The sequence below is a fragment of the Anolis carolinensis genome, chromosome 3, assembly GCF_035594765.1.
Source record: "Anolis carolinensis isolate JA03-04 chromosome 3, rAnoCar3.1.pri, whole genome shotgun sequence".
In the NCBI taxonomy this organism is placed as follows: domain Eukaryota; kingdom Metazoa; phylum Chordata; class Lepidosauria; order Squamata; family Dactyloidae; genus Anolis; species Anolis carolinensis.
The window spans coordinates 26,020,001-26,033,156 of NC_085843.1; the positions used below are offsets into that span (position 1 = coordinate 26,020,001).

Genomic DNA, 13,156 nt, shown 5'->3' on the forward strand with positions numbered 1-13,156 from the left:
GACAGGTCTGGCTGTTGTTGCGGGATGGACAGAGAAATGAACATCCCTTATCTGAAATGCTTAGGACTAGAAGTTTTGGAGAATGCAGTTTTCCCCTTCAGATTTTGTAATGCCTGTATTTGTCTATATGGACATAGCAAGGTATCTTTATATTTCATATACACCTTATAAAACTAGCCTGAAAATAATTTGATTCAATATTGTTAATCATTTTGTACATGAAACAAAGTTTGGATACATTGAACCACCAGAAAGTAAAGGTGTCACCATTTCAGCCACCCATGCGAAACATTTAATCTTTTGGAGTGTTTTAGATTTCCAGATAAGGGTGCCTGAAAATGTAAGACTCAGATTATCTTGTCCTATTTTCTGGAAAAACCAAACACACCTGACAAAATTTATATGTCATGTTTACTACTAAGTTCATTCAGCCTATCTGGAGATTCTTTTCCTGATAATATCCTCCCTTTTTTCTGAATGGAGTGTAAGAGGAGAAATACCGCTTATGGAAAAAATGATAACTCCTGCTCCTACACACCATGGTTCCGTTTCTCTTCTGTCTCATGTTCTTTGTGAGGGTTTGCCTTGTAAGTACAAGGAGTTAATTTGCTTGCAGCACTTTCCTTTACCTTTTTCCTGGTTGAATCCAAATCTGCTTTCCCGCTTCTATTGTTAAGGAGTTATGGGAATAATGTGACTCACCAGAGGTTGTTGAAGTATAGTCCTTGGCATTCAACATCATTGACTGTCTTGGCTTGGGCTGCTAGAATCTGCAGTCCAAGAATATGTGGAGGACCACATGATTGATCTCTTGCATCCCAAAATAACATTTGCAGGAACTGTCAGCCTCTTGTTTTTGCTGTACTAGCTATTACTAATGCAGATTATCAGTCTGTATAATGGAGTTGGGAAATCTATGGCCTTCTAGACGGTATTGCATTGCAGTCCCTGTTAGTCCAATCTAATCCAGCAAATGACTGTATTAGATTGGGAAGTTTGGCCCAATTCTGTCATTGGTGAGGTTCAAGGGGCTCTTTGATTGTAGGTGAACTATAAATTCCAGCAACTACAACTCCTAAATGTCAAGGTTTGTTTTCCCTAAATTTAACCAGTGTTCACATTTGGGCATATTGATCCAGAGCCATCATTATTTGAGTCCACAGTGCTCTCTGGATGTAGGTGAACTACAACTCCAAAACTCAAAGTCAGTGCCCACCAAATCCTTCCAGTATTTTCTGTTGGTCATGGGAGTTCTGTGTGCCAAGCTTGGTTCAATTCCATAGTTGGTGGAGTTAAGAATGCTCTTTGATTGTAGGTTAATTATAAATCCTAGCAGCTACAACTCCCAAATGACAAAATTAACCTGTCCCCAACTCCACCAGTATTCAAATTTGGCATATTGGGTATTTATGCCAAATTTGGTCCAGTGAATGAAAATACATCCTGCATATCAGATATTTACGTTACGATTCATAACAGTAGGAAAAATTACAGTTATGTAGTAGCAACGAAAATAATTTTATGGTTGGGGGTCACCACAAAATGAGGAAGTATATTAAGGAGTCATGGCATTAGGAAGGTTGAGAACCACTTGTGTGAGTGAGTGAATGCCTCAGTTTATTTATTTATTTATTTATTTATTTACAGCATTTATATTCCGCCCTTCTCACCCTGAAGGGGACTCAGGGCGGATCACATTACACATATAGGCAAACATTCAATGCCTTTTAACATAGAACAGAGACAAGACAAACATAGGCTCCGAACGGGCCTCGAACTCATGACTTCCTGGTCAGAGTGATTATTTGCAGCTGGTTTCAGCTGGCTTGCTCTCCAGCCTGCACTACAGTATACCTGCTCTCCAGTCTGCGCCACAGCCCCACAGTAGACCTGTACTAAAGGTTACATGTTTAGCAGATAATTTAGTATGAGAGGTAGAAATATTACTGTTATTATTATTTATTATGTTTATTATTAAGTAGTCTCACAAGATAGTCAACCCAATTATACCTTGCTACCAGCTACTGCACTTTATCACAGTCCCATGCCCTATAGGCTTTAGTGGGTTTTTTTATTGATACGACTCTTCCACCATATTTATGACTGCCCAACACCATCAAATAAGCCCTACCCAGAGTTCTGTGCACAAATTCTTCCCTCTGAATTTCTGTAGTTACGACTACTCGGGTTTTATATTGCTGTTGAGGTTGTTTTATATTGTTTCATCTTGTTTTATGTGGCTATAATGTTTTAATTTTGCTAATTGTGTTTTAATCCATGTTGATCAGACTTGTCCCCTTGTGAGCTACCCCGAGTCCCCTTGGAGACAGGATACAAAAATAAATGTATTACTATTATTACTATTATTATTATTATTATTATTATTATTATTATTTTATTATGACATAATAATAATAATAATACATTTATTTTTGTATCCTGTCTCCAAGGGGACTCGGGGTAGCTCACAAGGGGACAAGTCTGATCAACATGGATTAAAAAAAACACAATTATTATTATTATTATTATTATTATTATTTATACCCCAATTTTTCTCCCCACAAAGAGTGGGATTGGTAAGAAAGAAAAAGAACAAACTTTTCTCCCTAAAAATTAACAGTATGCATATTTGAAATGAAAGATTTAAGCTATATAACTTGCATTAAAGAACAAAAATATTTGTTCAAAACACTTTCCTTATGATTTCCATTTTGGTGGCCAAGTATATAGATCTATACCAGTTTTTTTTAACTTTCTGGGGGTAGCTGGTAAGGCAGCTTTATCTCCTCTCACCCTTCTTATAGTACCGTAGTAATACAGAATAAGAACAGAAGAGCCTAGAGCTTGGGAATGATTGATCAGAAAAAAGTAATGAGCTTCTATGCATGACATCATATGAGGAAAACAAAGTTATTGTGATAATATGTCACGGGAACTAAAAATGCTGAGGAAAAACACTTTTAAAGGGAGTGAAGTAGTTACGTAAGACAGATATCTACATGCATAGGAAGGAATCAGTCTTGTGCATGGCTGCTTCCTTAAATCTGATTCCTAAATTTGTAAATTACATAAAGTAGTGTATATGCTCATGTATAAGTATAGACATGTTGGTTAAAAATCCACCCCAAAATCAAGTTATCTTTGAGTCAGTGTACCTTAATTGTCACCAAAAAAAGTACCCATCTCTGTGTAAAGTGGCAAAAAGCAAAAGCTTAATATGATCCAGGATAATATTAACTGCACCCACCTGCTCTACTCCCTCTGGTTCCACTTCTGGCCTTTTTGAATGCCTGGGGGGGGGGGGGGGAGGGGGGAATAGCAGTGGCCACTGCCCCCATGAAGCGACACCATTACTTCTTTTCTTTGCAGCATGACCCTTAACTTATTCACTGGTCATATCAAAATGTATAATTTTGGCCCAAAAGCTATAATCTCCATGGGAAAAATGCACATTATATTTATATATATTGAGATATTATAGATAGATAATCCAATATGAGCTGGAAAAAATATGAGTCCATGTATACTACACTAAATTCTTGACATAATACTCTGAAAATATTTCCAGCCTTACAGTTAAGCAGATGCAACGTTTGATGAAGCAGACTGTGAAATATTTTATTTTATGAATTTAATTATGAAATTCCTTTTGAAAAATGACATCCGCCTCAGACGTATGTCAGGGAATACATTTCTTAAGGATCTGAGGGTACTAAATAAAAATGACAAAAGTAGATACAAGTTCATAATGTTTATGATCTAGCTTTCAGTTCCCTTTCTAGAGCAGATGCCTAATCTGTGGTCTATATGCCAGATTTGTCTGCTGGACTGTTTATGTGATTCTGGGACAGTTTTACTACAGTTATTATAGACTAACACTTCTTGGCACTTTGGCTTGTATGAAAAGAAGCAATGAGAAGCTGCAGCTCATATACGTTTGACTTTAGTGCAGTCGCATTCATAACAAGTATTATTACTTCTAGTAATCTAGCTCATGAGGGAAATCTTAAAAATGCATTTGTTTCACAATATTTCCAGTGATGAGAAAGGTGTATGTTCTAGTGACCATGTTTGTTGGATGGTATTAGCTCTCAGACTACTTTCTAGAGAGTACTACGGCCCTTGATAATATGGAATGTGTTCAGATTATCTGTCAAAGAAATCTCATCCTCTGAATTGCTGCCCATAGCTGTTGCTTCCTGTTGAGCAGTAGGGGTTTAAATGCTTAAAAGGCTTGAGGTTGAGCAGCTCTCTATTGCATTTATTTTACATAATAGAGTTGATACTGTTTCTTTCAAGGTGGGTTGTGCCAACAACAAAGATATGATTAGAGCGGTAAATAATACATGTGTTAAATTACTGCACTCTAGGTGGTATTCCTTACACTGTTACCAATGTCCTCTGAAATTGAGTTACAAAACCCGATAAATAGTGGTTGTCATTCCATGCTCTCTTCTTTCAGAAGGCACTGAACTAGTGTATGGAACTAGACTAGGCAGTGTTTTCCCACCTTATTTCTGTAAGAACTTTTACTTACGCTTTATCTTGAACTGACTGATATCCTTGATATAATATGAGGAGCTAGATTAGGTCAGTTAGTTCTGATTAATTGAGAAGAAAGAAATTAAAAAATTTAAATGTACAAATGGATTCACTTTCCAACAGTCTTGGTTCAGGGAAAACTGAGTCATCCTTGCAATTTTAAAGAATCTTCTCCTATTCTGCTCAGAAAATTGAAGAAGCAAGGAAAGAGAGATACATGTTTCTGCATTTTGCCCTTCAGTCCTTCCCCTCTCCCATTCCCTGTATTTTCGTCAATAACCTACTGACATCAGTGGAATGCAATTTTGTGTAAAGAAAGCTGTGAATAGGCCTCAATGCTTTTTTTCACAGATGTTTCACCTCTGTTTCTACTTCCACAGTCTCCATATCCCTAGCCTATCTTTGCTGTCATCTGTCACCTAGTCCTAGTTGTGGATTTTATCAAATTCCCTTCGTTCATTTTTCTCAGAAAATGAAAAGGAACAAGAATCGATATCTTTAGGCGACTTGAATTTCTTTGTTCCAGAAACATTTGTCTCAATTGCACCATGAAAGAAATTGATGAAGTTAAATATCAGTGATACTAGATTTCCATTTATCATACTTGCAGCATTAATTATAGTTATATTTACCTTTCATATTGCAAATTCATGATGTGTGTTCCTAAACAAAAATGGAAAGTAACATGTTACCCCTGATCATTTTAGATAATTTTTATTATTGTTTTATTCTTACATTAATTAGATGTATTATGTTCCTTTGTATTAAGTATATATTATATAAAATGGCAAATCAAGGTTTGCTTTTGGAAAGGTTCTTTTATGATTAAACATGTATTTATTTTTATTTATTTACAGCATTTTTACCCTGCCTCTCTCACCCGAGGGGACTCAAGGCGGCTTACAATAAATAGGCAAAAATTCAATGCCCAAAAATAATATACTAAAACAACAGTTCATATGAAATGAATAACATTACAGGATAAAAACACATTATACAAAATTTAAAATATATCTAAGTTAAAATCCATTCGTCCAAAATCCTCATACGTAAATCTTAGTCCAGACCATGTGAAATTGTTGTTCCTCATATGTAAATCTTAGTCCAGACCATGTGAAATTAAATGCTTGCGCGCACAACCATGACTTTAAGGCTTTCCTGAAGTCCAGGAGAGTTGGAATCTGCCGAATGTTGCTGGAGAGGGTGTTCCACAGCCAAGGAGCCTCCACTGAGAAGGCCCTGTCCTTCGTTCCCACCAGCTGTGCCTGCGAGGCTGGTGGGACCGAGAGCAGGGTCTCCCCAGATGATCTAAGAGTTCTAGAAGGCTCATAGGAGGAGATACGTTCAGACATGTAAGATGGGCCAGAACCATTTAGGGCTTTGCAGGTCAAAACCAGCACTTTGAATTGGGCTCGGTAGCATATCGGCAGCCAGTGGAGCTGGCTTAAGAAGGGAGTAGTGCGCTCCCTATATGCCGCTCCGGTTATTAATCTGGCTGCCGCCCGTTGAACTAGTTGGAGCTTCCGGGCCATCTTCAAAGGCAGACCCACGTAGAGCGTGTTGCAGTAGTCTACTGTATTGTTAAATAAAAAAATGAACATTTATTATATACTGTACAGTAGTTGTCATCACAAATCAGCATAACCAGACAAACTGTGAATCCTATCAAGAATTTCTTGTTACTATAGTAGAGTCTCACTTATCCAACATTCGCTTATCCAACGTTCTGGATTATCCAACGCATTTTTGTAGTCCATGTTTTCAATACATCGTGATATTTTGGTGCTAAATTTGTAAATACAGTAATTACTACATAGCATTACTGCATATTGAACTACTTTTTCTGTCAAATTTGTTGTATAACATGATGTTTTGGTGCTTAATTTGTAAAATCATAACCTAATTTGATGTTTAATAGACTTTTCCTTGATCCCTCCTTATTATCCAACATATTCGCTTATCCAACGTTCTGCCGGCCCATTTATGTTGGATAAGTGAGACTCTAATGTACCATTATTTCCATGTACAACTGATATGTACATTTACCAATCCTGCATGCTCTGGTGTTCTGTTTGGCAGGCGCTGGGCATGCTTCCAAACAAAAACTTTACTATGTCTTACTTTCGGGGGAGGCCTTATATTTAGCAATTCAGCAAAACTTTGACTAGGTCTTATTTTTCGGGGATGTCTTATTTTCGGGGGGAAAGGGTAGTATTTTAACATTGATGACTTCAAAGGATAACCATTGTAAAGGATGCTATCATTGATATCTGATGAAAATAGCATACATTTAAAAAAAATCTTCAGTGCTGTTATTTTAGATGAATGGTGCTTTCAGTATCATAGCAGCCCCTGGCAGATCCTCAACATCTGGGCTCTATTTCTCTTCTAGGTTATGCAGCAATTCTTTCAATTCCAGCAACTGATAAAATTACCAGTTCTTTATTTTACCCACTAGTATTCCTTTTCCAGGAAAAGATTACATATTGATTTGGGAGGTTTTGTTTTCAGCAAGCTTTGAGGAAAATTACAGGTTGTGGCATGGTGGTAGAAGAAACCCAATTCCAAGTTTTATAGAACTAATTTTCTGTAACGAGGTATATGAGACTGATACCGGTATTTTGTAGTAATGTACTCTGTTTCTTCTGAAATTCATGGTACTTCATTACATTAACTTCCAATGGTTGAAAATCTATACTTTTTGTTTGAAAGCGAGTCTCATCAGTTATTAGGCATCTTGAGTACTTGGTCCTTTCCAGCCATGCACTTGACTTAAAAGAAGGGAATGTCTTGGTGCAAATGTTCAGTACAGATTTGTTTACAGAACTTTCTACCTTGCACTTGACACTGTGCACTGTGTCACTGTGAACCAGTCTGTGTACTGTTTCCATTGTGCTGGCCTCTTCTTGCTCACAAGGTTGATGTGGGCTTTCTTGCATCAGAACCATCAGTTCTGTTTCTTAGATTTTTTTTCTGCAGTACGTATTATTTATGTTAAGAACATAAGCATTTTAAAACAACTCAGTACAGGGATTTTAAACTCAAGTGTATAAAAATATGGTCCCCTTCCCACCATAATCATTAGCAACTAAAGAGCAATTTTGAGAGCAAATATTTTAGACTGAGTGCACTTGTCCAGTTTTATTTAAATGGATCTATACTTCCTTTTGTGATCAGTTACTTTGGAAACCATATTGTTTGTGGAGCACCAACACCTTACTTGGGTATTGTATGTATTTGTATATATTAATATTTTAGCTTTGCTTTTAAAATTTGAATTATGTCCTATGGAACAGTCCCAGCTCCCAGTGTTTAGGGATGAAGTGTGTGATCCTGAAGCGGTTAATTACTGTATATTCAAAATTTCCTAGGATGAGACCAATAAAATAAAGCAATGAAATTCAGTGTAAGAATGATTTCTTATAGCCTTCTTTATGCAGTTATTTACTCTTCCTTCAATCCAGTATTGGACTATTATTTAAGTGAACTGTGTTGATTCTGCAGATGTATCTTGAACAACCAGTTTGCATTGTGACAACTTTAAAGAGAGTTAGCTTATAATGTTAGACCTCTGAAGATGAGTAGCTTCATGTGTATTACAATTACAATTTAGTTTCCCAAAGATTGCAAATAGTACTGTATATTTATGGGACTTCATAGGATAACCTCCAGTTTCTTTTTGAGAAACCCTGTAATCCTTTTAGATGCGTATTTTGGTTTGTATTTTTATTTATGCTGTCTTTTTTTCCTTGAAAGAATAAAGGTTCACTTCAGTTTGAAGACAAGTGGGATTTCATGCGCCCCATTGTTCTGAAGCTTTTACGTCAGGAATCTGTAACAAAACAGCAATGGTTTGATCTGTTTTCGTAAGTAACCTCTCTGACTTTTAGTTACTGAGCAATGGAATGAAAGTGTAGTTATGATATTGTTTTATAATATCTTATCAGAACAGCTCTTCAAGGAAAGATCCAATAATACTCTTCTCATGACAAGTATTTGCTTTTGAAATTGTCTTGAAAATCAGAATTGTAATAAAGCTTCAGTGGTTTATTTGAAACTTCTCTGTGCTTTTCAACAAATGACCATACACACACACACACACACACACATTTGGTGTGATCTGATCCTGGTTTCTATCTTCTATTTATTTACATCTTGTATTTCCCTCAAAATTATTAGAGTAGTTTGCTGTACAGTTTACTGGCTGGGCAGTGCATATTTCTGTATTATTTCATTAGCTGTTGCTCTCAACAGAATTCTAAATTCAAATCAGGAGTGTACTTAAAGCTGAAAACAGCGGTTAGAAAAGCTATAGGATGTGACTTTTAATAGTGCTTCATTTACACAGCATTCCAAAATGCCTTTGGAAAGGTATTTGTGGAATGTACGACATCCTTAATCAAGAAGGCCACACATTTGTTATGAGATCAGTTGGGGGCAGGGTTTTCAGAACATTGCCAAGGACTGATTTAAGGGTAAATATCTGTGAAAGACCAGCAGTATAAGGAGCCTGACTGCTGGGCTGTAATGCTAACTGGACTGCTAGCTGCTGGAGCCTGTGTTAGGAACCTGTATTTTTTTCCTCTCAAGCTGCTCCCTCCCAGAAAGGCAGGTGCTGCTGTGAGTTGCCAGAAAAGAGGCTCTTGCAGTTTGCTATTTTTGGTTCATTGAGGCCAGAGGTTAAGATTGAGGGGGTGATAGATGCATATATGGGAAAGCAGAAGGGATATCCGGAGAGAGTTCAAGTGGACATACCTCATTACTCTTACTGCTCCAGTATGACTTTTGTTCTTTTGCATAAATTGATCAACTTTACATGAGAAATAGATTAAAATGATTGCGTAGTTTGAAGTCATATTAAAACAGTGTGACAAATTTCTTGAAATGTGTAAGAATGTGGCGTATGCACCACTGAGAATATTATCAGTTCTTGCAGAGTTGAAACACATCATATGAGCTCCCTTTTGGTACAGATTACCATAAAATCTCCATGGAGATTTCAAGGATTAAGTATGATCTCCTGTAGTCTTGGCATATCATTCAAATCACTACAATTATACTGGCTTGAATTTACTTTTGTCTGACTTGAATATACATATTTTTCAGCGATGTGCATGGAGTTTGTTTGTGGGATGATAAAGGCCCAGCAAAAATACATCAGGCTTTGAAAGAAGACATCCTTGATTTCATTAAACAAGCACAAGCAGTAAGTTTTAAACTATTGGCAAGCAGATGCTTGTGTTTATCATTGTCTTAAAGTGTAATTTCTTCTTTTGTTCATTTGCAGAAATAAAAATCTGTAGTGTTCGGCATGCAGCTTGGGGGGGGGGGGGGGGTTACCATAAATGAGTTAGGCCACCTCATCTATGTTTCTCTTGACAAGATAGTATGTACTATGCACTGCGAAAAATCAGAATTCTAATGCCTTTGAATTCTGGCTTGGATTCAGAACAAGTTGGTCACATTGAAAAACATTATTAGCTTAAGCTGTGTTGTTGGTTTTTTTTTTGGGATCTGTGTGTAACTAAATTGATCTGAATCAAATCTTAGAAGTATATTGCTTATAAAAACACTTTTACCTTTCTGTATAGTTTAGTGTAGTAAAATTTAGCGCTGAAAAACTGACCCTGTGGCTCAGGAAATCCTCAGTTTGAATCTCATCTCTACCAAGAGACTAGGTAGCCTTAAGTAAACCAGTCTTTTTCTGTCTGCATGCAAATAAAAAAGTAATACAAAAATTACCTGGTGGGTATTAGTAGCAAGGTGGTGTCCGTAAAACTCTTTAAACATTCAAAGGAATGATCCATTTTATAGCTTCTCATCGTTCATAGAAATAGAGAGAGCCTGGAAATATTCATATACTGGTAAACAAATAATGCACTTTTACTGTCTGGGATGGCCGTGTTTTAATAGTGAGTGTAGCTTCAAATTTTTTGTACCTTGAGTAGTGAAGGGAACACCAGCCACGTTATCTGAATTAAACTTTGTAATCAGTGGGATAACAGATTTTGCCGTCGAAATCACCCTCACATCCATATTTTTATTGTATTTTCACCTGATCATGATGCAGGGACATAAGGAAGTTGACTTTGTAAGTAATCCTTCCTTCCTGAACCTTTCGGAACTTAATCCACAACCCTCATGGCTTTTAATGTTTAACCAGATAGTATTGAAAAGTGCCTAACTATCACAACCGTAAATGTTAGAAACTTGCTTTTAAAGGTGAAGGTGAAGTCACAAAAAGATCCACCTTCCTTTCTTTCGTCAGGATCATGTGTGAAAGGATATGTGTACATATGTGAAAGGAAATCTGACGAATGCCTATTCTAGCCTTTCTTGAAAACCTCTGAAGAACAAAATAGCTCAGCAATTCTGGATGGCTTGTTCCAGTACTGAAAAACTCTAATGATTATTGACATAGTGTTCTTAATAGTCAGAATTCCCGTAACCACATAATAGTCTTAACTACAAGTATTCAACTTTGCTTACGAGTATGTTACAATGTCTTTTCTTGGATCTTTTCCTAAAAATATTAAAGAATGTAGCAATAAGCAATGTTCTGCAGTAATTTCTGGCAAGTGCACACATTTTTGCATTTGCTTCTTCCATTTACAAATGAAAGCATAAAAATGAAGCACTTGTTTTAGGTAAAACTTATCAGAGCAATCTATATATATATAGGCTTTTTTAGAAGAACAGGAGAGCAGATTTTCCATTGGAGCTAAAAGGAGTATAAAAGTTAACTTCTAGAGAGGACGATCTTAAACTTTCAGGAAGTAGATAAATGACTTGACAGGCTGTCATCAAAGTCTCTTTCCATTTTTGTACATTCATATTGGCATGATATTACTTGTAAACCTATTTGTATTCAAGCTGTTAAAACAAATACAAATGGCCGTAATGCTAAGCATACTTACTTGAGAATAAATCTTAAAGAACACAGTGAGACTTGCTTCAGAGTAAACATGCATTGGCATTGGACTTCAAGCATTTCAAGCCAGTGTCTTGCTGCTCCAGTGTACAGTTCACAAGACATATGTTTCTGGGTCATTTAAATGATCTACTCAAGAAACAAATGTCAAGGACCTCTTTTAGTCATCTTAGGAGGCTTTGCTTGTTTATAATAGTATTTTAATCATTATTTGATTAATAATTTATTAAGGGATGCTTTGCCAGTGCTTTTGGTGCACAAAGGCAGAAGGGGGCTGGACTAAATGACCCAAGGGGTCTTTTCCAATCCTTTATTATCATTATTATTATTATTCACTCAAAGACACAGTATAACACAGAAAATGATATATATATATGCTGGATTTCATATGGCAAAATCACAAGTTCCCCGGCGTTTTAGGACTGTGTGATGTATGATGATGATGATGATGATGTTGATTATTATTATTATTAACAACATTGAGGCTTGGTGGCCATCTGTCAGGGGTGGTTTGCTTGTGCTTTTGGTGCACAAAGATAGAAGGGGTTTTGATTAGATGGCCCAAGGTGTCTCCAACCCTCTTTTCTTTTTATTATGATTAATATTAACATTGAGGCTGTATTTCTTCCCGGTTTTTTTTTTTACTTCAAAATAAGAGATGTGCAGTGTGCATAGGAATTTGTTTATAGATATTTTTCCAACTATAGTCCGGCCCTCCAATGGTCTGAGGGACCATGAACTGGCCCCCTGTTTAAAAAGTTTGGGGACCCCTGGTCTAAGCATTAGATTTAGATCAGTATGGTTGTTAATATCAGAATTCTTTCTATAATTATTGTACATGATAGATTTTTTTCAGAGCAAAATTGATGGCAAGCATTGACTTAACTTTATTATTTACTTCTGAGTAGAAATTCTTCAGAAAAGTATTTTACATTTGGCCCTCTCTCTTCTTTCAGAGAGTGCTCAGTCACCAAGATGATACTGCACTTCTGAAAGCCTATATTGTAGAATGGCGTAAATTCTTCACACAATGTGATATATTACCTAAGCCATTTTGTCAGTTAGAGATCACTCTCATGGGCAAACAAGGCAGCAATAAGAAATCCAATGTAGAAGACAGTATTGTACGAAAGGTAAGTGCTGTGCTTCATGAAACATCGCAAAAAAAAAAAAAAAAAGCTGGGTTGCTGTGAGTTTTCCAGGCTGTATGACCATATTCCAGAAGCATTCACTTCATTTCATCCACATCACCGTGTCAGACTACACAGAGAAGCCATTGAAATCCACAAGCATGTGGACAATTTCAACAAAAAGGAAGAAGCCATAAACATGACAAAATCTGGCTACCATTATTAAAAAGAACTCTATAATCAGGACAGTAAATAAAGAACTACACTCTGAAAACATGGGAATTCCAGACATGAAACAATCAGGGCCAGCTAACACCTCCCAACAGAGGATTCCCCCAGGCAGGAAGCAGCCATGCTTTGAAGCTGCAAGGCCAGTCAATGCTAATCAAGGTGGCCAATTGCAGCATTCACACTTTCCTCAAGCATTCAAGAGTTCTTTCTCCCACCCTGGACCTTCCACAGATATATAAACCCCACTTGCCTAGTTTCCAACAGACCTCACACCTCTTAAGGATGCCTGCCATATATGTGGGCAAAACGTCAGGAGAGAATG

General features: G+C 36.8%; 1 protein-coding gene across 1 annotated transcript in view; it reads left to right on the top strand.

Moving 5' to 3' along the window:
* cul5 (cullin 5) overlaps positions 1 to 13,156 on the top strand; it is a 43,075-nt gene that overhangs the window by 3,230 nt on the left and 26,689 nt on the right. The window contains exons 2-4 of the mRNA XM_003228499.4: positions 8,299 to 8,408; positions 9,649 to 9,748; positions 12,430 to 12,606. Of these exons, the coding sequence (XP_003228547.1) occupies positions 8,299 to 8,408; positions 9,649 to 9,748; positions 12,430 to 12,606 (387 nt within the window). The remainder of the gene's footprint in view (positions 1 to 8,298; positions 8,409 to 9,648; positions 9,749 to 12,429; positions 12,607 to 13,156) is intronic.